General features: G+C 43.7%; 1 protein-coding gene across 1 annotated transcript in view; it reads right to left on the bottom strand.

Moving 5' to 3' along the window:
* LOC120396981 (ATP-binding cassette sub-family B member 5-like) overlaps positions 1–25,607 on the bottom strand; it is a 68,242-nt gene that overhangs the window by 15,612 nt on the left and 27,023 nt on the right. The window contains exons 8-22 of the mRNA XM_039522290.1: positions 25,174–25,298; positions 24,908–25,085; positions 23,394–23,507; positions 22,864–22,974; positions 21,852–21,977; positions 20,472–20,675; positions 19,097–19,267; positions 16,464–16,625; positions 14,435–14,587; positions 13,683–13,826; positions 12,390–12,497; positions 11,963–12,040; positions 2,992–3,075; positions 1,718–1,921; positions 959–1,059 (exon numbers count right to left, since the gene is read on the bottom strand). Coding sequence (XP_039378224.1) covers positions 959–1,059; positions 1,718–1,921; positions 2,992–3,075; positions 11,963–12,040; positions 12,390–12,497; positions 13,683–13,826; positions 14,435–14,587; positions 16,464–16,625; positions 19,097–19,267; positions 20,472–20,675; positions 21,852–21,977; positions 22,864–22,974; positions 23,394–23,507; positions 24,908–25,085; positions 25,174–25,298 — 2,063 coding nt within the window. The remainder of the gene's footprint in view (positions 1–958; positions 1,060–1,717; positions 1,922–2,991; positions 3,076–11,962; positions 12,041–12,389; positions 12,498–13,682; positions 13,827–14,434; positions 14,588–16,463; positions 16,626–19,096; positions 19,268–20,471; positions 20,676–21,851; positions 21,978–22,863; positions 22,975–23,393; positions 23,508–24,907; positions 25,086–25,173; positions 25,299–25,607) is intronic.

Raw genomic sequence — 25,607 nt, 5'->3', positions numbered from 1 at the left:
ATGTCCAAGCTTTGTCTACACTAAAACCACCACACAGCTTCCAGGGTGGAGATGCAAGAATGAGGGAGACTTATGAGTCCAGTTATGGGTAAATGAAACTGTAAAAAAAACCAAAAAACTATATAGCGTACAGCTGTAGCCAAAGGTCTGATCCTGGACACACTTACACATAACTTTGTTTCCATGAATAAAATCATGCAGCATCGAACTAGGGAGGCAAGGGTTTCCTGGGACAGGAGAGAAGAGAGGTCTCCAAGGGTGGTCAGGACCTTTGTTGACTGATAGGATATCTATCCCCTCCACTACCTCTTTGCAATGTCTACAGAATGGAAATTTACCAATACATTCCCACCAGTTCTAACAGCAGTTCAGTTAAGCTGGACCCTTGTCAATGCAACCAGGATTCAGACCAACAGATCAGCAGGACCTGTGCTTAATCCACTACCGCTTGGGTTTTGAGAGAATTCCCTGTAGAACCACATACCAGTCTGATCCCAAAGTCAGATTTATAAGTGTTTGCAGGATTGGATCCTAGAACTGCAAATTTATACTGTATAGTTAACTACCCCAGTCTTCCCACTCAAGCATCTTTTCATTGAGTTTAAGAGAAATTATGCTGACACACAAAAATATTGCAATTTGTTTAGAATACATCACTAACAACATTTGATGCCTTAGGGACTATCTAGATTACACTTGAGGTGCAATCTCTTTCATTCTTTCCTCAAGCTGATATCCCCCTTAACAAAACAGCCATATGATGTATTAATATGGCTGTTTGCCTTTGTTTTGTTCTCTGCAGACTATTAACTTAATGTAATATTTTAAATGGATAAATAAAATAGAAAAAGAACTAAAAGGGACAATTGCAATGGAGGAAAGGGCAATGCACATGGTCTCAACTTGACTGATAACCACTGCGATTGCCTGGCTTAATATGACATGAATCATTTCTGACCTGTATGGCTTCTGCAGGTTTTCTTCATACATTTGTTCAAAAGTGCTCTCTCTAGTTAATGAAGCAACTGTTCTAATGTTCTCCACAGCTTCAGTTGCTACCTTTATGTAAACAGGAAAACCAAAAGACAAAATGAGATGGAAAAAAATCACCGCTGGTCCTTCTCAATGTAGTCTGGGATTGGTAAACATTTTTTTTTTTACAGAGGAATGTACTTACTTGTACTTATGGTGGTAATATATTGAATGCAGCAAAATAAATATCCAGTTTGTTTGTGCAAAGGCTTAATCACAGAAATAAATGCAGATGCTTTTATTTCAATGTTCCCAACTCCAGGTATATACCTAAATGTGCAAAGTTAGGCTGAGATTCACTGGTCTGGCTGAGGGGGTGCTTCAGCTGAGTCCTTGAACGGTAAGTAAGAGTGAACTCTTGTTCATGTGTATATGTGAGTATTGGTTTATTCTTTTTTAGAAAAAAATAAGAATAGAGTGCTGGTAGGGCATTAGCATACCCCCCCCCAACTATATAAACTAGAACGGTAACTATTATTATGCATTTGTATTGCAATAGCACCTGGGAGTCCTCATCATGGACTGAGACCCTGTTGTGCTAGGCACTGTACAAATTAAAAAAACAGGTGGTGTATTGAAAATGAACCCTGGAGGGGGTCACATCACAGATCAGATTAGAATTAGGAGAGTCTATTCTTTATTTGTTCCATTCGATTAGCTGTGTTATGAAGAAGCTGTATTTTACCTTTCCTGCTCGTTGCAGTTCCTTTTTATCTCGGTTGGCAAATCCAGTCAATGCACTGGTCTCCAGCATCCCAGTCACAGCAAGCACTGGCGCCATCACTAGGATCAGCAGAGTCATCTCCCACCCATATATAAAAGAAATGATGACAGACAATCCCATGCTGGAGATGTTTTGTGCTATTACGCCAAGCCTTGAACCTGTTGCCTGTAATTGGGTAATATGTGAAAACTGTCATTTGCTAATGGGTCTTAACTACAATCCTTCTCCCTACCTGATAACAAGTAGATTAAAAAACCCCAAAACAACCCCCGTCCCCTGCACATACCTTTCAGAGAGAGACCTTTCACTCTGGCCTCATCTCCCCTAGCAGAAATGGGCTGTGCCATCCAGTACTGGTGACTGTTTTTAAAATACAGTCTCATTTGTTGTTTGAAACCTCCATTCCCACACTGTGAGAATCTCACAACTATTAGTGGCCAACAAAGAAGCCATAGGGAGTGATTCAGACCGTAACTTACAGTGGACACTGGATGTTAATTCTGCTTAAAGGAATCTTGGCATCCAGCGTTTATTTTTGAAAACGAGTTCTTGAAAAATAGCAGGCCTGGCCTTTTATTGACTGTTTGAAATTTAAAACTGAAACCCAGAATCTCTACTAGCATTTATATAGTGCTTTTAGCTGAAGTGCTTTCAGTCACTCTCCCTTTCACCCATCCCTTGTTCCTTCTAGAGACAGGCTAATCTGAAACTCCAGATCTGAACTCTGCTGAACTCCAAGTTTGCCCTGTATCATTACAATGGGCTGAACCACAACCCTATATCCCAACACTCATGAACTTTAGGAAACTTCATATCCAAATCCAAACTTGTAGTTCAGCCCCTTCTCTATGTACTGCACAACACCTGCTTCACTTACTCCTCCTCCCTCGCTCACAATGCCCTAGCGTTCCTTTTGTCCCTTCATTCTAAATCTAATTCTCTCCATTTAAATAGCTGCCTCCTCTCCTCCACCTTTATCAGTAACCCTAACATTCTGGGCCTCCTTGCTTTCTCTCTTCCCAGTCTTGTCCATCTCTCCATAAATCTGCTTTCTTCCTTCCACTAGTATGATCCAGTGCTCATGGTCACTGACCTCCTAACAGCTGAATAGTGTGCTTGTCCCTAGCTTTACAGATAATGTCGTCTTGTAAGTACCCTGGAAGAATGATCCATATTTAATGTTAGTGTTATATAGATACAAAAATCTCTCTCTCACACACACGTACAGTACGTACTGTTTGAATTTGTGCTGCCTCTGTGGCTAATCTTGTTGTCAGAGCTCCGGTGTTGTTTTTCTTATCATCAAACCAAGAGATTTCCTATGGAACAAAACAGAAAAATGAAGTTACTTAGTGAGAGCAAGGTCATTTCTCCCCTTCTTGCTTTATTATTAACAAAATCTTCAGTGTCTGAGTATGTCTGTTTGCACATGAAAAACAAAACCAAAACCCACCAAACATCTATTTGTTCAAAAGCGTCCTCTCTATTTAATGTGGATAGTTACCCATGCAAATCACGTTAACCAATTTGTGCATGCAATTACTTGATTTATGCATGCAAATATCCATTTGCAGCCAGATAATAACTTATTGTAGACTGATGTAGCTCCCTTTACTTCAAGTCAAGCAATGCCGATTTATACCTGTTAAGAATATGGTCTATGATTTTTTGTGCATTCAAAATTTATATTCTTGCAAATATCAGACATAGTTATAAAGACCCTTTAAAATGTTGGTCCTGTGTGTTCTTAGCAAGGCAACAGCTGAACTCTGAAGATAGCCTAGATTTTGTATTTTCTTGAAGTCCTATGCTCTAAGCCTCCTCTCTTCTTGCAGACTCTGGGGCCTCCCCTATAAATCTTCTTATGCCCAGCATCCTGCAGTCTGAAAGTAAAGGCGGTCAGCAATTAGCCTGTACAGAATGGATGTCATGCTAGTTTAGGGGCCTTGGGTGGCCCTATATATCAGATTGACTTTTAGTTACTGATCAACTAAAGATCAGTTATGGGCTACAAAAGGAAACCAGCTGACCTGTCAGCATTGGTATAGTCTCCGATTTCAAGGCTGGGGTTGAGATAAGTTAATTGCTGAACTTGATTTGTATATATACAGAGTGAAGTGAAGTAGGCATAAAAGAGAGTTAATTATTCAAATATTTCTTTAACCTAAACTTCACTATAGCTGCATGGACACTATTTTGATGCAGATGATAGATTTAGCTGGAGTATTTTCATTCTGTCACCATGGCCCCTTCCACACTTGTACTAGGACACTGTTTGCTAACATGGATTTAAAAGGCTTCAGGTCAGGCTAAAATGGTTTTAATATGAGTTTAGATTAAGTGTTTTTTAAACCAAAAATTAAAAGCATTGCAGAAACCATGTTTCAGCGCTCAAAAGCCAAGAATTTCCACTTGCCGGCCATTAGAAAATATGGGCCTCACCCTGAAGCCCATTGTGTCTTCCCACTGACTTCAGTGGGCTGAGAATCAGGCCTTTGCATGGAAGGTTTAGGCCTTGTCTACAATGGCAAGTTTCTGCAGAGTAAAGCAGCTTTCTGCGATGTAAATCCCAAGGTGTACACACTGCCAAGCCACTTAGTGCGCAGAAACTGCACAGTTGCAGCACTGTAAAAAACCCACCCCAACGAGAGGTGTAAAGCTTTCTGCGCCGGAGCTACAGCATTGCGGTACCAGTGTAGACACTGTGGTTGATTATAGCACTGCGATTGGCCCCTGGGAGGTGTCCCACAATGCCTGTTCTCACCTCTCTGGTCATCAATTTGAGCTCTATTGCCCTGCCCTCAGGTTACCAACCGTCATCCCCACCCCGTAAATTACTTTGGAATTTTGAAAGTCCCCTTCCTGTTTGCTCGGTGATGCGTGCAGTGGTCTCAGCGTATCTTTCCAGGTGGCCATGCCTGCTCCACGCATCAGGCAATCCCCTGCTTGGAGCAATGCTGAGCTGCTGGACCTCATCAGCATTTGGGGAAAGGAGGCTGTCCAGTCCCAGCTGTGCTCCAGCCGTACGAATTATGATATCTATGGACAGATTTCACAATGCATGACAGAAAGGGGCCATGACCGGGACACATTGCCGTGCAGGGTCAAAGTGAAGGAGCTGTGGAACGCCTACCACAAGGCTGGGGAGGCAAACCACTGCTCCGGTGCTGTGCCCACGAGCTGCTGGTTCTACAAAGAGCTGGACGTGCTACTCGGTGGCAACCCCACGTCCACTGTGAAGACCACTGTGGATACTTCGGTGGCTCGTATGCCAATTGAGAGTGGACCGAGCCAGGAGGAGGAAATCTTGGACAAGGATGTGGAAGGGGAGGGAAACCCAGAGTCAGAGGATGACTCGGAGGTCAGAGATGCATGCAGCCAGGAGCTCTTTTCTACCCCAGAGGAGGCTAGCCAGTCACAGCTGTTGGAGCTTGGCGAAGTGCCAACAGGAGAGGAGGCCCCTGGTAAGTGGACTTGATTTTGGGACTCACTGAAGCAAGTTGTTGGGGGCAGGAGGGTTGCAGAAAGAAGGCTTGTCTCCCACTGCATGCCTAGTCTGAGCGGCGGAATAGGCTGTTGATTGACTTCCTCATGTCACAGGAACCTTATTCAGAGATCTCCAGGAAATTTTCGTGGAGATACTGGGCAATCTGCTGCCACAGGTTCTTTGGCAGAGCTGCTTTGTTTTTTGCCCCATTAACGGGGAGTGCTTTGTTCTAGGTGGGCCTTGAGTGAGCCTGACTGTTATAAAAAGGCAGTCAGCTGCAAACCAGCTGAGCGGCAAACAGCGGAGAGGCTAACAGGGAGTTTGACTGGGGAGAGTGCATTGAGGCTTGCATCTTGCAGGCTTCTCTGAGTAGTTACTGCAACAGCTGAGGAAGCCATTAGAAGGAAGGTAATATGGATGGTGAGCGGTCAGCTGTTGTGACCTGCACAGGATGTGCCATGTTCGTCTTTCTTCCACAGGACAGAAGCAACTTTGTCTGTACAAAGTGCAAGCTGGTCTCCATATTGGAAGAGAAGGTTCAAGGTCTGGAGAAACAAGTATCGACCCTGCATTGCGTAAGAGAAAATGAAGATTTCCTGGACAGATGTCAGGATATGCTTCTATGGGCACAACGTCCTGAAGAATCAGAGCAGGCTGCACAGTGGGGACAGAAGGATGGTGAAGAAAATTGGCAGCATGTGACCTCCAGAAGAACAAAGAGGAGCCTCCATGTATCAGCAATGCAGATACAGGTGAGCAACTGTTTTCATGTTCTCTCCACAGGTACTAATGCGGAGAGTGGACTAGATGATACAGCTGAGGTAAGGGAGCAGAAGGTGACTCCACCAATTGGAAGGCATGAGACGCACTGTTCTAGGGATGGGGGTTCCACGACCACGTCTCCCAAGAGGAGGTGGGTGGTGGTGGTCAGGGACTCCCTCCTCAGGGGGACTGAGTCATCTATCTGCCGTCCCGACCGGGAAAACTGAGAGGTCTGCTGCTTGCCAGGAGCTAGGATTCACGATGTGATGGAGAGACTGACGAGACTCATCAAGCCCTCGGATCACTATCACTTCCTACTTCTCCACGTGGGCACCAATGATACTGCCAAGAATGACCTTGAGCAGATCACTGCAGACTACGTGGCTCTGGGAAGAAGGATAAAGGAATGCTGTTCTCGTCCATCATCACTGTGGAAGGAAAAGGCCTGGGTAGAGACCGTAGCATCGTGGAAGCCAATGAATGGCTACGCAGGTGGTGTCGGAGAGAAGGCTTTGGAATCTTTGACCATGGAATGGTGTTCCAAGAAGGAAGAGTGCTAGGCAGAGACGGGCTCCACCTAACGAAGAGAGGGAAGAGCATCTTCGCAAGCAGACTGATTAACCTAGTGAGGAGGGCTTTAAACTAGGTTCACCGGGGGAAGGAGACCAAAGCCCTGAGGTAAGAGGGGAAGTGGGATCCCGAGGGGAAGCACAAGCACGAGAGCACAAGAGGGGAGAACTCCTGCCTCATACTGAGAAAGCAGGACGATCAGCAAGTTATCTTAAGTACCTATACACAAATGCAAGAAGCCTGGGAAACCACCTGGGAGAACTGGAAGTCCTGGCACAGTCAAGGAATTATGATGTGATTGGAATAATAGAGACTTGGTGGGATAACTCACATGACTGGAGTACTGTCATGGATGGATATAAACTGTTCAGGAAGGACAGGCAGGGCAGAAAAGGTGGGGGAGTTGCATTGTATGTAAAAGAGCAGTATGACTACTCAGAGCTCCGGTATAAAACTGCAGAAAAACCTGAGAGTCTCTGGATTAAGTTTAGACGTGTGAACAACAAGGGTGATGTCGTGGTGGGAGTCTGCTATAGACCATCAGACCAGGGGGATGAGGTGGACAAGGCTTTCTTCTGGCAACTAACAGAAGTTACTAGATCGGAGGCCCTGGTTCTCATGGGAGACTTCAATCACCCTGACATCTGCTGGGAAAGCAATACAGCGGTGCACAAACAATCCAGGAAGTTTTTGGAAAGTGTAGTGGACAATTTCCTGGTGAAAGTGCTGGAGGAACCAACTAGGGGCAGAGCTCTTCTTGACCTGCTGCTCACAAACAGGGAAGAATTAGTAGGGGAAGCAAAACTGGATGGGATCCTGGGAGGCGGTGACCATGAGATGGTCGAGTTCAGGATCCTGACACAAGGAAGAAAGGAGAGCAGCAGAATACAGACCCTGGACTTCAGAAAAGCAGACTTTGACTCCCTCAGGGAACTGATGGGCATGATCCCCTGGGAGAATAACATAGACTCAGCCAATAATCATAGAATATCAGGGCTGGAAGGGACCTGAGGAGGTCATCTAGTCCACCCCCCTGCTTACAGCAGGACCAATCCCCAGGCAGATTTTTTACCCCAGTTCCCTAAATGAGGGGGAAAGGAGTCCAGGAGAGCTGGCTGTATTTTAAAGAATCCTTATTGAGGTTGCAGGAACAAACCATCGCAATGTGTAGAAAAAATAGTAAATATGTCAGGCGACCCGCTTGGCTTAACAGTGAAATCCTTGCTGATCTTAAACACAAAAAAGAAGCTTTCAAGAAGTGGAAGCTTGGACAAATGACCAGGGAACAGTGGCGGATTAACAAATTTGGTGCCCCTAGGCCCTCAAAAAATTGCCCCCCCCCACGCCAGCTCACCTCTGCTCCCTCGTGGTAAGCCTGGGAAGGAGGGAGGGGGGAGAAGGGGAGTTGCAGCATGCTTGGGGAATGGCAGCGGTGGTGTGGAGGTGAGCTGGGGCAGGGAGCAGTTCCCGGCCCCCCCCGGGTTACTCCCCGCGCCTGTGGGCCCCAGCTCACCTCTGATCTACCTTCTCCAAGCGCACCGCTACTCGCTTCTCCCTCCCTCCCAGTGCTTTCACGCAGCAAGCCTGGGAGGGAGGTGGATGGAGGGAAGCACGGCGCGCCTGGGGGAGGAGGCAGGCCGGGGATTTGGGGAAGGGGTGGAGTTGGGGAGGGGTCACGAGCAAATTTGCCACCCCTGCAAATTTGCCGCCCTAGGCCTAGGCCTTGTTGGCCTAGGTGATAATATGCCGCTGCCAGGGAGGAGTATAAATATTGCTCAGGCATGCAGGAGTGAAATCAGGAAGGCCAAATCACACTTGGAGTTGTAGCTAGCAAGAGATGTTAAGAGTAACAAGAAGGGTTTCTTCAGGTATGTTAGCAACGAGAAGAAAGTCAAGGAAAGTGTGGGTCTGTTACTGAATGAGGGAGGCAACCTAGTGACAGAGGATGTGGAAAAAGCTAATGTACTCAATGCTTTTTTTGCCTCTGTCTTCACAAACAAGGTCAGCTCCCAGACTTCTGCACTGGGCAGCACAGTGTGGGAAGGAGGTGACCAGCTCTCTGTGGAGAAATAAGTGGTTTGTGACTATTTAGAAAGACTGGACGAGCACAAGTCCATAGGGCTGGATGTGCTGCATCTGAGGGTGCTAAAGGAGTTGGTGGATGTGATTGCAGAGCCATTGGCCATTATCTTTGAAAACTCATGGGACAAAAAAAGCTCGAGGGTTTAACTCTTGGATCCGTGTTTGCATTCCTCTGTTCTTTCCTCTCATGTTGGCACCATTATTTTAGCCCTGACCTCTCATGTCAGCTATCGCAATTCCCATATCTTCCAGCTTTTTAAGAAGCATATTTGTCATACCAGCTCCTGTAGTATCATCAATGTCAATAATTATAGAAAATGCTCTCTGACAGTCGCCATTGCAGGGACATTTTCACTAGGTTCTGTTGTTGTTACAAAAAACACCATTAAAGTCATTTGTTCTGTATGGCTGATGTCAGGTGTGCAGTCCAGAATAACAGAGTAATATCTTGCTGACCTCAGATCTGCCACAATCTTCTGTTTGACTTCTGTTGCCAGGGTGTTTTCTTCTTTCATAGAATCATAGAATATCAAGGTTGGAAGGGACCTCAGGAGGTCATCTAGTCCAACCCCCTGCTCAAAGCAGGACCAATTCCCAGGCAGATTTTTACCCCAGTTCCCTAAATGGCCCCCTCAAGGATTGAATTCACAACCCTCGGTTTAGCAGGCCAATGCTCAAACCACTGAGCTATCCCTCCCCCCTATCCTCATGACTGTTGTTCTGTGCCAGCTATAGTGGCTCTCAACACTCAGTTGAAGGGGACAAATAAGCAGGCTGGTAGCAGGGCCTGAGTGATGGAAGATATCAGCGTCTTAAGGGCCTAACTGGCTTCTACTACTTCAGTTCATTGCCTGTTCTCCTCAAGTGGGTTCAGGAAAGCAGCAGGAAACAGGAAGCTCCCTGAGAAGCTGGTGTCAATCAGTCCAGGCTCCTGGGGGTGCTAGAGAGGTACATGAGAGGCTCCTCCTCCTCTATCTCCCTGCAGCTCCTGCTGCTTTCTGTTATTCCCTCTCACCTTTTCTCCTGCCTGCCTGTTATGTCTCTTGTGTCCTCGTTCCTCCAGCACAGCACTCCACCATCTCTGTGCATCTAGAGCAGAGAGATACATATGCACCAGCAACAGACACAATTTTCTACACTCTGGGTCCTATTGGTGCCACTCCCCCTCGCCTCCCCCACACACAGTGTGGCACCTGAGGCGGCCGCCTCAGTTCACCTCATGGTAAGGCCAACCTGGGTATTCTTCTCAGCTGAGGTGAAGTTCTTTTTCTTTGTGGTTTTCAACATACCTCTCCTTGAATGCACTAACTTAGGCCAGCATCAAGTACTCAGCATGTTATGTCAGTGCTACTGTCAGGAAGATTAAAATTCATACCAGGGGCCTTCTGATTGCTCAATGCCACTGGCCAAAGAAGATAAGCATGTGCTTGACATAAATAAAAATGATGTTTAGGACGATGGGCATCTGACAGCTACCAAAGAAAACCAGGTTCAGCAGGTAAAAGCAGGAATATAATTTGGTCACTCAAAAAAGCCATCTGGTTTAAAATTAACCTGATTTAAAATGAAGTAGGTGGTAACCTCAGGGCGCATGCACACGCGCACGCACAAACACACGCACCCCCGCCCCCACACACCTGATTAATAACTGCAATTAAACTTGGTTGCCACTCAACTCTGTTCTTACATGGTATAGCGCAGACTGCATGGATGGGACAGAATCACACTATAATGGGATTCAAAACCATATCCCAGTTGTTAGAACAAGCTTGAACTTCAACCAAATTTAATGACTGGTTTTGGTGTGGTTGTTTTCAGCCTGTAAATGAGGTCTTAGCTTGGTAGCATGTAGCATACTTTCATGAGGTTCTAACCAGTGATGAGCTGCCAAAATATTAACAACCGGTTCCCTCCTCCTCACCCCACGAGGGGGTTGTGACCCCCCGCCCCCCGGGATCCCTGCCCTGCCCCCCACGACCCCTGCCCTATCCACCCCCTTCCCTGTCCCCTAACTGCCCCCTGCCACTTCATCTAACCCCTCCTCTTATTCCTGATGGCCCCCCGGGATCCCCGCCCCATCCTACTACCCCTTCTCTCTGTCCTGACTGCCCCTGGAACCCCTGCCCCTGACTGCCTCTCACCGCCCCATCCAACCCCTGGTCCTTCCTGACTGCCCCCCAGGACCCTTGCCCCCATTCAATTCCCCTGTTCCCTGCCCTCTGACCGCCCCCAGTCCCGACCCTAATCCACCCTCAGCCCTCTATCCAACACCCTCTCCCTGCTCCCTGCCCCCCTTACCGCGCTGCCTGGAGATGGGGGCTGTGCCACCCAGAGTCGGGGCTGGGAGCCACGGGCGTTGGGCTGGAGTTGGGGGCCGGGCCAGAGCCACTGGCCAGCCCGAAATCGGGGTCAGAGCCGGGGTCCAGCCCGGAGTTGCGCCGGCCGGCCGGACTCGGGGCCGGGGCCGGGGCCTGGGTCAGAGCCGGGGGCCGGCCCAGAGCCACGCTGGCCGGCCGGGGTCGGGGCCGGGGTCAGAGCCGGGGGCTGGCCCGGAGCCGCGCCACCCGGCTGGAGTTGGGGTCGGAGCCGGGGGCCAGCCTGGAGCTGCGCCACCCGGCCACAGTCGGGGTTGGGGGCCGGCCCGGAGCCGCGCCACCTGGCCGGGGTCGGAGCCGGGGGCCGGGCCGGAGCTGCGCTGCCCGGAGTCAGGGTTGGGGCCAGGGACGCGCGGCGCCTAGAGCCCTCCTTGTGTCCCCCCCGCCCCGCTCACCTGCAGGAAGCTGCTGCTTCCTTCTCAGCCCTCCCAGGCTTCCTGCGCTAAGAGCTGATTGGCGGGAAGCCTGGAGGGGGAGCCTTCAGAGGAGGCGGCAAAGGCAGAGCTGGAGCCAGGTGAGCTGGGGCTGGGGGCATTGCAGGGAGCGGAGCTTTTGTTAAATTTAAAAGCCCTTTACAACCGGTTCTAAAAGGGTTTCTAAATTTAACAACCGGTTCACGCGAACCGGTGCGAACCGGCTGCAGCTCACCACTGGTTCTAACACGATTTCCAGTCAAACAAATCTTTATTCAGAGTGGTCAAGGAAATTTGCAATAATAGTAGTTAATCATGGTTAGAATTAGTATAGTTCTTCTCCTACTTTGGCTAGAGTAAGTATACATATAATTAATACCTAAATCTTCATGTGAAAGGTGATGCAGTAAAATTACGCTGTGTATGAGGAAAGAGGATGAATTAATCTCTTTGCAATTTATTATAGGAAAGGCAAGTGAGAAAATGGTGTATTTATAAGAAAAATTTTAACACTAACCTGCCGCAGCATGGCTTTAAATGCCATATGCCTTAATCTCATTGTTAGGATTTCTCCTGACCTCCCATAAAGGAATCCCTGTAAGAAAAAACAAACAAACAAAACAAAACAAAACAAAATAAAAAGCCAGAAGTGCCTCATATCTTTGATTTTTACTACTTGTAATTTAAATGGCAGTCTGATGCTATTTATACATCGAGTGCAGTCATTTATTACAAGCATAGCACAAAATGGTGAGATGTGAATATAAAATTAAAAAAAACCAACCAGAGCTGAACAATACAGCTGCAGAACCAGACAGACATTCCCCTATTCCGTCATGCCATGATCACTCAGCTGCCAACTTTAAATCCATAGCTTATTAAAGCAGTTACTAGAATGCAAACTGCTGTTCCGACCAATTGTTTTATTGATTATGAGAGTTTACCTGCAAAAACCAAGTGATAAAGCAAACAACACCTATAACTGCAAATGTGATGGAGAAAATGTTAGCTTCGTGCTGGATCCTCTCCCGATCATCTTTTATTGAAAAGATCTGCAAATATAGAAGGAAAAATATCCAAATATTTTGTTAGCCAGTCTATTAATAGATGCTGTATAACACTATATAGACTAGAATGGAGTTTCTTACATACTTGGGGAAGAAGAGAGGAGAACATTTATATGAATGACTATTTCAAGGTTAAAGTTAACGAGGACTAAGGGTTAAATTTTCAAAAGCCTCACATGGACTTTTCTGCCTCACACTCACTCCCCTTCTGATAGTCATGGTGCTGTACCTCTGCTGCCTGGCTACAGAGAATTACCTTTGTTCAGACCTTTACCCACTGGTGTCAGAGACTGCAGTAATGATTGTGCCCATTCCCTGGCTTTGGAACGCTGACACAGCACTGAAGTCAAAATTAGAAGGAATGAAAAAAGCAATCTTGTTAGCAACTGGTTGATCAGTAACTTCCTAATAGAAGTTGACCCTCTGATGCCATCAGGAAACCTTTTTTCTTAATGATATTCCAATAGGCATAATCTTTCAGGAACAGGAGCACTACAAGAGGCCCTACTTCACTCTAGTCAGCGCAGAAAGAACCTCCTCCATCTGCATTAGAGAGAGGAAAAGAAGGTGTGAGCCAGCGATTAGCCCTGGTTGAGATGATTTAGTTGGGGTTGATTTAGTCCTGAGGTCTCTTCCAACCCTAATATTCTATGATTAAACTACAGGAATGGGAACTTCTTGGTTCTACAACATGCTCCAACAATTATATCCTCTGTGGCTTTGGACAACTCACATCTCTCTGCCTCGGTTTGTGTAAAATGGGGATAATACTTCCTTCCTTCACAGATAAGTTGTGAGGACTCATTCATTAATGTTCATAAAATGCTTTGTGAATGGGAAAAAAGTGCAATATAAATACTAAGGATTAATATACTACAGAGAAACTATGTTAGCCAGAACCATTTTCAAACGGAAAGATGCAAACATGGTATTCCTATGTTCTGAATTGTTTTACAAACCATGTTTATAATCTGCTTATGTTGGGTGCTCAGTGACCCAAGAAACAGTGGTGAAACTATGCTAGTATATTTTTGTAAAGAACTATGTGTAAAAATGATTCTAACTACCGTGGTTTCACAGAAGTGTACATAGGGCCAACGGTACCAATCAGGTCAACTTAACTAGCATCCTTCTACAATTACATTACGGAAAGGTCAGTACTGCACTTACTGTGATAATTTTAGCAAATATGATGGAAAAGATAGGGTGACATGCTCCACTAATAACAGCAGCTAGTGTCCCCAGTGCAATGAAAGGCCACTCGGACTTGTTTAATCTAAAAAGCTTCAGGAAAGAAACTTTGGGAAGGTGTTCCTGGAAAAGAAAAACACATTAAAATCAGATCTTTTATTTTTGTCAAATACAATTCAATTTTACATTTTTTAGAGAGCCAGGCTGCATTATGGTGCCTACAGGAAGAGTTGAGTTTAAGAACCCTGGACTAGTAGAGAACAAGGCAGGTAAATGGAAGACTGCAGGTGACAGGACTGGCCAAAATCCATTCTGAAAACACTCTGGAATACTCTTAGCAGCAAACTTTACATGGATAATTATGCTTTGTACTTACATTCAGTAGCACCTTACACTCAAGGATCTCAGAGAAGCTCTACAAAGGAGGTTATGTATTACCCATATTTTATTGATGAGGAAACGACACACTGAGAAGTGAAGTGACTTGCTGAAAGTTGCACATTGAATCAGTGATACAATTTTAGGAAGAGGACACAGTCCTCTTGACTCCCACTGAAATAATCTTTGATATACACCACCTTTCAGAAATGTTCTGATCTCCCTGGAAGAATTGTGCAGGTTTACCACTGAACTGCTGAATCTTTTTAGGATGAAAACAAAGACCCACAAACCAAACAACCAAAACCAAACCAAAACAAAAAAATCTCGACTAAGCTACAGTAGACCATTACCTCTTCAGGTGCAGCTTCTTCTTCAGCCTCTTTTTGTGGAACATGTTTTAAGCTTGCTCTTTTGGAAATCAACCCATTGATGGGGAACACTTCTTCATGATCTTTTAAGGTAAGAGTTTCTGTTGATTCTTCATGGTCTTCTGTTTTAATAGACTTTAACACAACATAAATTCAGTCACAAATACATCCAAAAGGTCAGTGTAGTTGCATTAGGTAGACTTAGGGTGACCAGATGTCCTGATTTTATAGGGACTGTTCCAATTTTGGGGGCTTTTTCTTATATAGGCACCTATTACCCCCCACCCCCTGTCCCGATTTTTTACACTTGCTATCTGGTCACCCTAGGGAGACTCCACTTCCATTTGCAGTTTCATGTAGGTTCTGTGAGACCCTGACTGCTATTTTGGATTTAGTCCTCTGAATTTGCTACTCACACCCTTATTTGGAGAAACATAAGAACATTTCTCCTAGTTATTGGATTCTCACTCCTCACCTCCTGAACTCCAGCTACAGGCATCTTCTGTATTCTCTGCATGTTTACACAAAAAGCTAACATTTTGTGCCAAGCATTAAGGAAGCCATGCTCACTTTCTTCCAAAGAGCCTAATCCTGTGCAGTTAGTCCTGTGAGCTTCCATTGACTTCCATGAGAAATGAGGCTGCTCTGCCTCTTTCAGAAGGGGGCCCAAAAGGTTGTAAGCAAACAATACATTCAAAAATACTTTGACATATTGTTTTAATTCTGTTTTTTAAATGGTTTGCAAACTCATGATAAAACATGTTTGTTCTCCCATTTTAGGCCGAAATCCTGGCCCCATTAAAGTCAGCGGCAAAACTCGTATAAACTTTGATAGAGGGAAGATTTCGTTCCTAGTATTTTGAAACAATTTCTTCTGAATTTCTTTCTAGTTTATCTTCCCACACCCCCAGAGTATCAAAGTGGGTTGATTCTGAATTGCACAGATGAAAGAATCCATGATAGTACAACAGTTCTAAAGTATAGCCTATAAGAAAGTTTCCTACTAATATGGTTTAAAACACTATTTCCAGGGTCAGAGCAGGCCATACTTGTCTTGAAACTATGTTTTAAAACCAAACAATTTTCAAAGTATATTCAAGAGTTTTCTAAAATATGGCTTAAAAACAGCCTAGTTTTATCTATTGGCCATTCTTAAACCGTGTTGTTAACAGGAGTGGTTTTAAAACCATGGTAACATAAATGGTATGAAAAAAATGCTTTAAAATTGTTCCACTGTCACAACCTTAGTGCCAGTCAGGCCTTGCCTCCATTAAACAAAACTATTAGCACGTCTCTCACAGTTGGGCTAGCAACGGTGACAGAAGCAGGTAGATCAGCCTCTATTCTAACCCTGGATAGAGAACATGGTAGTAAAAATGCCTGTGCTCTGCCTACAGTACGCTAGCACCATTTCTACCATTGAAGGTGCCCTGGGTGCTAGAGCAACAGTGGAGAAAAAGGCTGAAAATGGTGTATATACACACCTGCACTACAACTGTAATTGTACAAGCACCTGGTTGTCTAGCCGTTAGGGGGCATCTGGATTCTGACAGATTCTGTGCATAGTGTAGATCCAACATCAAAATTAGGAAATAGAATTACAGACTAGACTGTTACCTTTTCTTTGGAACCACCTTTGTGCTGTGAAAGCTTCCATCCACCTCTTTAGTTGGGATTCCACACACAGCGGTTGCCAAAGGAGCTATGCTACAAGGAAGCTGGAGTGTGGGGAAGGGGGCCTGATTTCAGCACATCCTGGGGTATCTGTGGGTTTGGGGACGCATGGGGGGAGGAGCAAACCCCAGTGACACGTACGAACAGAACAATCTTGTTTTTTTGCAGGAAACGGTGATTTGGCTTTTAGTTACCATCGTGCCTTTCACTTCTTGGCAGAGTAAAGAACTTAATGCACGTACTAGTGTATGCGTAACCTGCTTATTTTCAATAAATGAAGCTGATATGTCACAAACAAGGACTTTCACAGCAAAACTTTGGTATCTTTGTAAGGTACCTGTGCTGTTGCAAGTGAATAATATAACCCCCTTTTCTCCATCAGCTCTGAATGTGTTCCTACTTCAGCCACAGCACCGTCTGCTATGGCCACTATTACATTTGCAGTCCGAATGGTGGAAAGCCGATGAGCTATTACAAGAGTGGTTCGACCTTTGCTGGCCTGTAAACAAACAACCAAATTATAATTTGTGTCCCCTGTGGCTTGGAGATTTAGTGCAATTTACTCTAATTGGTCATATTGAGACTGTAGTTCCTCCCATTGATTTCATTTGCTAAACATCCTGACAATCCATGAGTTTTTCCACAGCTGGCAACTAAAACCTTTCATATCCTGGTCCTGTCTCTGCTGAGCTACAGGAGACCTGCTTCCCGGCATCCACACTCAGCAAACTCAGAAAGCTTCTTTTGCTTCACCTGATTTTCTTGACTCTCTCTCTCTTTTTAATTATTCTATCCAAAATTAAGAACGCTAAACTTTGAGCTGCTTTAGATTATGCCACGTGGAACAGTCTCATAGGGACTGATTCCTTGCAGAGGCTCAGATGGAGCAACATAAGAACATAAGAATGGCCGTACAGGGTCAGACCAAAGGTCCATCTAGCCCAGTATCTGTCTACCAACAGTGGCCAATGCCAGGTGCCCCAGAGGGAGTGAACCTAACAGGCAATGATCAAGTGATTTCTCTCCTGCCATCCATCTCCATCCTCTGACGAACAGAGGCTAGGGACACCATTCTTACCCATCCTAGCTAATAGCCATTTATGGACCTAGCCACCATGAATTTATCCAGTCCCCTTTTAAACATTGTTATATTCCTAGCCTTCACAACCTCCTCAGCTAAGGAGTTGCACAAATTGACTGTGCGCTGCATGAAGAAGAACTTCCTTGTATTTGTTTTAAACCTGCTGCCTATTAATTTCATTTGGTGACTCCTAGTTCTTGTATTATGGGAATAAGTAAATAACTTTTCCTTATCCACTTTCTCAACATCACTCATGATTTTATATACCTCTATCATATCCCCCCTTAGTCTTCTCTTATCCAAGCTGAAGAGTCCTAGCCTCTTTAATCTTTCCTTGTATGGGACCCTCTCTAAACCCCTAATCATTTTAGTTGCTCTTTTCTGAACCTTTTCTAGTGCTAGAATATATCTTTTTTGAGGTGAGGAGACCACATCTGTACACAGTATTCGAGATGTGGGCGTACCATGGATTTATATAAGGGCAATAATATATTCTCAGTCTTATTCTCTATCCCCCTTTTAATGATTCCTAACATCCTGTTTGCTTTTTTGACCGCCTCTGGATATGCCCCAACATGCCTCTATATAGGGGTCCAGGTAGCATGAAGTTGGCTACGCTAGCCTCACACCTCCCAGGAGTTTTCCTGAACGGTGGGTGCTCTCTACTGTCTTCTTGAGGCTTCTGTAAGTGTAAGAGGCTTCAGAGTGGCATAAAGACACCCAGGATACATCTACTCTGCAATATCTCACCTGAGGCTGGCCCAGGTCAGCTGACTCAGACTCATGGGGCTCAGTCTGTGGGTCTTTAAAATTGCAGGGTAGACATTCAGGTTGGAAACCAGGCTCTGGGACCCCATGAAGGGGGAGGGTCCCAGAGTTCAGGATCCAGCCCAAGCCCAAATGTCTACCCTCAGTTTTACAGCGTGAGCCCCACAAGCAAAGTCTGCAGACATGGGCCCACTCACAGGTGTTTAATTGCTGTGTAGACATACCCCAAAAGGTACCTGGTTCACATTCATGTAGTCCCATTTGAAACAGGACTATATTAACATGAACTAGGTACCTTTTAAAGGGCAGTTAGAGCACAACACTGTACCACGCTTCACAAATCACACCCCTTTGGTGCACTTTGCCAGTGTCATGTAGATAAATCGTTCATCAGTGCTGAGGATCTGTTTTTTGGAGGGAGTAGCCATGGGTGACATGCAGTGGAATAACAATCAATGCACAGTTCTTCAGCAGTGCACATCTCTATGAAAAGCATTAACTAGAAGGTATCAAGATTTACACACCCAAAAGATTAACATTACTGTAGCACTTCTTAATACCCCATTTGGCATTTTTGTTAGCATTGGTCTGATGATCTGAAAGTACAGAAATATCTATTGTACCAATTCAGATGTTTGTGTATTTAAAATTAATTTTCAAGAAATGGGCAAGATGTTGATTCTAAAAGTTCTAACTGTGACAAATTATTTGCCAAAGGGCAAATGTTGCCCTCAACGATTTGCACCCTATTTACAAGCTGGTGGTAGCCAATGGGTTTGCATGTGCATCAGGGCAACTTTTGGGCCCCATAACCACATGACAATACATTCATTATATCTTAGTGATTTAGACCCCAGTCTTGCACTGAGGGCTCACCCGTACAGAGCCTCACTGCTGGATTGGGCCATGGTCAGAGTTACCATGTGGTTACTGTTGTTCCCAGTGGGGCTACAGCATTGTTACAGCTGAACAATGGGCAGCATTTGGCAGTAATTGAGTAAATCACCCCTGTCATTGCAGTACAATAATAATCTTGTTCATCTCTTCCTTGCTTTGAAAAAATATATATATTTGATTGAAGAAGATGGAAGTAGAGGTTGTGTCAGTAACCCAGCATTTACCTTTTCCAGTGCGGCTTGGACTACTGACTCACTTTCTGTATCCAGGGCAGATGTGGCCTCATCTAACAAGAGAATTTTAGGGTTGCGAACCAAAGCTCGAGCTATGGCTATTCTCTGCTTCTGGCCACCACTCATCTGTGCTCCTCTTTCTCCTACAAGGGTATTGAATTTCTGAGAAAATAGCAGTGACACCATCAGTTTTGCAGTATAGACAATTAAACACTAAACAGAGCTTGATCCACAGTCCATTGAAGTCTATGGAAAGACACGCCACCCCCCAACCTTGATTTCAATGGACTTTGGATCAGGCCCACAGTGAGAGCAAGATAATTATGTATTACGGGAGCACCCTAGTGAAATGAAAGCTAAGGTTATATATTGTCTGATCCCCAGAGTGCAGGACACAAATCCCATTTGAAATGAAATCTACACAAGTCATTTTCAGTAGCAAAAATGTTCCCACAAGTAGGTGGTCATGGAATTTTTTCAGATGGGGTACTAAGGACCAGAGGGGCAGCCCAAGGCGATAGAGGGAGTTTCTGCTTGATCTGGTACTGGAACACAGGTTTCTGATGTGAAAGACCCAAATCTTATTCACTCAGCCACAGCACCCCTCAAAAAATACATGTCAGATCTGCTGCCCTGATTCAGCCAGGTACTGAAGCACCTGCATAACTTGAAGCACTAGGGTGACAAGATAGCAAGTGTAAAAAATCGGGCTTGGGCTGGGGGGGTAATAGATGCCTATGTAAGAAAAAGCCCCCTATAAAATCGGGACATCTGGTCACCCTATGAAGCATGTAAGTAGTTCTATTGACTGTGAGGATACTCATGTGCCTGAAGTCATGCACATGGTCAAGTGCCTTATTGAACTGGTGCCTTTGTGCCATAAGCTATTGCCGATCACCACCTTATATGCCTAAAAATACAAATTTTGAATGACACTGCAAATTCCACTCTTGGCCACACGGTGGCTGTAAAAAACAATGTTTCCCTGCTTACATTTATCAGCTGCTGCTGAGTTTTGGTTACCCATATTCTGTGATTTTGCAGAGGGGCAGCTGTCCCTCAACTGGGGGCTGAGATTGAAGGAAAGACAACCATAGTTCTTACTTTTAAGATGCATTTATATCAGAGTCATCCATGCTTCCAGCTTTTGGATTCACAGTTATCCCTCCCCTGACCCCAGCCCGGATTTATTTCCATTTCCTTAGATGCCTGTTTCCGAGAATTTAGAGAAACATTGCAATTGCTGGAAATTCCTTCTGTCACACACACACACACACAAATGGTTTCTTTTATGGTTATATATGAATATCTCACTTTATTTCAGTTCATTTCTAAGAATGCAGGTTATTTTAAGTACCATACTTACATCAGGAAACTCCATGATAAAATCGTAAGCATTTGCTTCTTTTGCTGCAGTCTCAATTTCTTCATCAGTTACATCCTCTCGACCATATCTTATATTGTTTCTAATTGTTGTCCCAAACAGAACAGGTTCCTGACTGACCACACCAATGAATTCTCGGTAACGTCTCAGATTAAGGGACTTTATGTTGTGTCCATCCACTGTGATCTAAAGAAAAAAAAGACTATGAGAGCCTGAGGTTGTATATAATTATTTTTCTTCTTATTTTGTATTACTGTAGCACCTAGAAACCCTGGTCATGGACCATGACCCCATTGTGCTAGGTTCTGTACAAACACTCCTGTTCTTGAATCTTTCTAAACCTACAAATGTTTAGGACAAAATCTTCCCATTCAGTTTGTTAGGGCAGATTTAGGATTCATGAGAAAAGTGAGGATTTATTTTTGTTTCAGTGAAGAAATAGTCCTTGGCCAGATGTTTCCATACACCAAGAAGAGATTTGCCTCTGCCGGCACCACATCTGCAGTAAGGCCAAAGTAAAGGAAAAAGGAAGGGGCCCTCAATCTGAATCCTACCATCCCTTACATAGTGTTGGCTGGAGATATTTTTCATTTTTGCAGGAGAGGAAAACTTGAAACCAGCAGAGGCCATCTCTTCTTACCAATCATATGGTATTATGGTTTCTTGACACACACCCTAAGGTGTAGTGCATGAAGCATGGTGCAAGGAGGATAGAAGGGAAAAAGAACAACCATCATGTATCTTAAATGGGAGATCAGTAATCTATATGGTGGAGGAGGTAACACAAAATTTGGCACTTTACACTTTAGCTGTGCTCAGAAATGCCCATGAAAATTCTTTGTCTGGATAGCAAATAGGAGAGGACAGATATAAGTGTCAGGCAATCATTGAGACAAACACCGGTCTTCTATGTGCACTCTCACAGGACTGTGTGACACTGGAGCCTGGGTGGAGTGTGCTTGGCTGTATTTTGTTACAGTGTGTGTTTGGGTGTTCTAAATCCAAGCCCAGCATCTGCAACTCATTCCTAATGTAAAGGGTGAGGCTGCTCAGAACAGAAAACACACGACAGTATTTAAAAAGCTGCCAGTGATTTATGTAACTTCCAAGTGATCCACGCTCTGAGGGCTGCAAGGCTCACTTTGTAAGGGTTAGACTTTTGTTAAATCTCCCAGCATCAGACGGGAGGAACAGTGGCTGATTGGCTCAAAATCTTGTGTATTATAGTTGGGTACAATATCCCCAACTTTGTGTTCCACTTGTCTCCTTTTTCCTTGAGGACTTGTATAGCTATAATTCTTTGTATATTACTATTTTAATACCCATGTAAACAGTACTATGCTCTAGAATGGCTGTACTCACCACTCCTTCCTGTGGATCATAAAACCTCTGAAGCAGCTGGACCATTGTGCTCTTACCACATCCACTGCTTCCAACCAATGCCACCATTTGTCCACAGTCAATTTTCAGAGTGAGACCTTTCAAAACCTTGTAGTAGTTAAAAAAATAAAATGTAGATCAATCTCAAATTAACAAGATTCTGTCACTTAGGGTGACCAGAGGGCAAGTGTGAAAAATCAGGACAGGGGTGGGGGCTAATAGGTGCCTATATAAGAAAAAGCCCCCAAAATTGGGACTGTCCCTATAAAATAGGGACATCTGGTCACCCTACTGTCACTAAATCCTGCCAGATTTATCCCTGCTGTATTTTCAAAATGCACTCATTCCCATTGCAAATTCTGGCTCTGATCTTGTCTCATACCTCAACTATTGGAACCTGCCCTTCCTGACACCTCACATACTCTAATTTGTCCAGTGTTCTGCAGCAAAAAGTCATCTACTGTCATGATTCTGACCACATTCAGTCCCTCTTGAAGTCCTTCCATTGGCTCCTGCATGCCTCCTGCATCACATTCAAGCCCCTGGGCTCACCTTCAGGACCCTGCATAACTTTGCCTCTTCCAATCTCTCTTCTCTTCTCCTTTTTAGATAGGGTGACCAGGGACAGTCCTGATTTTGGGATCTTTTTCTTATATAGGCTCCTATTACCCCCCACCCCCATCCCGATTTTTCACATTTGCTGTCTGATCACCCTATTGTTAGAGGCCACACCTTTCTTGCCTCACTCAGCTCAAACATTCCATTGGCTAACAACCCCTTTTAACATTCTTCTCCAATACTCTTCTTCATGCCTTCTTTTATGTTTCCTCTTTACGCTTGGAACTCAAATCAACCTCCTGATTCCAATCTGCCATGCTTCCATCCTGTCCTCTAAAGCACACAACTCTTTTAGGATAATACACAAGTAACATGCCATATTTCAAGTTGTAGTCACTGTGACTACAACACAGCACAGAATAGGTGTTTCTCCTACCTGTACATCTGGTCTTGAAGGATAACTGAATTGTACGTTATTAAATTCAAGTGCTCCCTTTATGTGATCAAGTTTGTGTCCATCTGAAGAAAAACTATCTATAGTGGGTTTCTGGGGAGTGGAAAAAAAATTAAAATTTAAGCAAATAATTTACAAATGCATAATTGAGGGAGATATCATTATAGCCTGAATATTTCATATTTTTATTCTACAATTTAAAACATGTCCCACACCACACCTGTTTTAGCATTGGGTAGTTTGCAATCTAAGGCTAACTGCCACAGTTACTTTGCTTTGGTAACTGCATTGTATTGTTTGTAATTTCCTTTTAAGAGACTGAACATAATGTTTCTTGCTAAGCCAGTTTGGTCTTTTTCCTTTTGACTAACACTAATTTTTTCCTCCTTTAGTTTTCAATGGAAATTACCATGGCTTTTTGCTTATTACTACTTTATTTTTCTATTGGCATTGTTAGTGCTCTCATGCAAGATACTAGCCCAATTAGGAGGACAGGGTAGAAGGATCCATACCTGATCAATGATCTTGAAAACTTTAAAGGCAGCTCCTCTAGCAATAGAGAAAGTTTCAAAGTGTGGTGCTGCTGTGCCCAGGCAATAACTACTAAAAGTTACACAGAAGAAAACCTAGAGGAGGAAGAAGATGAAACCCACACTGAAAACAAATCCAAAATTAAAGGTTAGTTCTATAGTCTTGATTAAGGCAATACTCCCATTTCTGACCACTGGAGTTATGCCTCAGAAAAGACCCCAGGATCAGCCTCAGCATTGGTGACATTCCTAAGTATCAAAAGAGGAAGTTTAAACCTAAGTTTAAACCTTGGAATGCCAGAACAATACCTTATAGTCTGGAACAATAGAAATTGAGAAGGATTTTTGGCAAAATTCTACAGAATTTCTACATAAAACAGAAAGAAAAGGACTATTTTTGTTTTCTATTCTACTTGTCTCTATTGTAGTATATTTGAACACTAAATATTGTTAAAAAATACAAAAAGGTCATTCAAAAATATGTATTGGCTCATTAAAGTGAATGGCCTTTACCGCTGCTAGATCAAGTTTTACAGAAAACTCAGAAAACCCACAAACCACACTGGGAAAGTCCAGCATATCTTTAGCTGACTACACCATAAACCCCACTATTACTCTGAGTTTTAAGGCAACCAGTAAATAGAGTTTCAATTTTCCAAACAATTAAAAACTCCACATAGTCAAACTTTCAACTTTATTCTATAGAATATCCTTCAAACGAATAGAAACACAAGATGTGAGGAGTACATGCAGCCACCCTACCTAACAGTTCATCACATAATTTGTGAGGAAGAGTCTATTATGCAAATTTCACCTCCTCTTCTGTTTGTGGAAAATCCATGAGCAGATTATGATTTTCTCTAATTTGTTAGTTATTTTAAATTATCTGATTATCTGATCTGATTACGTTTTCAATTAACTTCATTTACTGTTATTTAGTTGTGATTTGTCATATAGTCGCATGGTATTGCTTCTGTTCTCTGGCCACAATTATTATAATCCTTGTGTCTGGTGTGAATGCTTCTGGAAAGTAAATTTAACATTTATCTTCAATGCACATTTGTGGTGGTAAAACAAACAGCATGAATGTTTATGGACAACAAACACAGAAGAGACGCAAATATGGCAGAGACAAATTTTTATATAAATTCAAACTTCTGCTTTGTTGTTACATTAAAAAGACAACAGCAAACCAGTTATGTGGTGAAGAGTCTCTTCTGCCTATCTAAATTCTTATATTAGTGCCCATTACCCTGGTATCCAAACACAACTTTACAATCAAAAGGGCAAGGAACTTAATTTTAACTTATATTTTACAGAATGCAACCAACTCTGCAGTAAGTTATAGAAAGAACCCAGCTCCTGGGCAGTTGTGGATTCTCCATACATATGATATCTCTTGTCCCTGCCTATAGCCACCATATCATATACTCAACATCACCTTCACAATGAAGTCAGTTTGTAGAAAGACACTGATGTGAAAATATGACACTTACAGCCAGGACAGTCCCAATTGAATAGCCAGTATTCTCATCAAGAATTAAGGTAGTTCCATACCAAAACCCAAGGCCGTAGCATCCATTTATAATTAGGTACAAAAACCCAAGAGACAGCTTAGAAGCAATAGCCTTTTTTATACCAAGGTTTTTTGCTTCTCCTAGTTTACTTGTATATCTGTTAAAAAGACAAACATATGTTAGTCATTGTGGCTGCAGACAAAGTCATAAATTAAAAAAGACATTAACTATTGAGAGAGTCAGACCTATTGATTTCCTTCTCTTGTCCTCCAAAGGCTACAACAGTTCGCACTGATGACAGGACTTCTTCTGCTACTGCACCTGCTTTGGCATAGGCTGTTAACTCCTTACTGGTTAATGTGATGATCATCTACAGTCAATGGAAGCAGAATGAAGTGAACTTCTCAAACAAATTGAGAGTAGCTCTATACCTCATATTTATTATGTTATTTCTCCGAGCTCAGAACTGCCAGATTCACAATGATCTTTAGAAGTGCTGCCTGGGTCATTATTCTGTGTCTGATAAAGTATCCAATCTTGCAAATCCTACCATGCAGATGTAAGTATGCACTATCCCAGTAATGTTTACAGAATTGGACCCATAAGAAACATTTTAAATGCTGTTCCATATGTACAGAACGTGTTATGGAATGTATCTTAGAAGCATAAAGATCTACAA

This window comes from Mauremys reevesii, linkage group 2 (genome assembly GCF_016161935.1).
Source record: "Mauremys reevesii isolate NIE-2019 linkage group 2, ASM1616193v1, whole genome shotgun sequence".
Lineage (NCBI taxonomy): Eukaryota > Metazoa > Chordata > Testudines > Geoemydidae > Mauremys > Mauremys reevesii.
The sequence above is the reverse complement of the archived record's forward strand: the minus strand, read 5'-3'. Positions and strand labels throughout refer to the sequence as shown.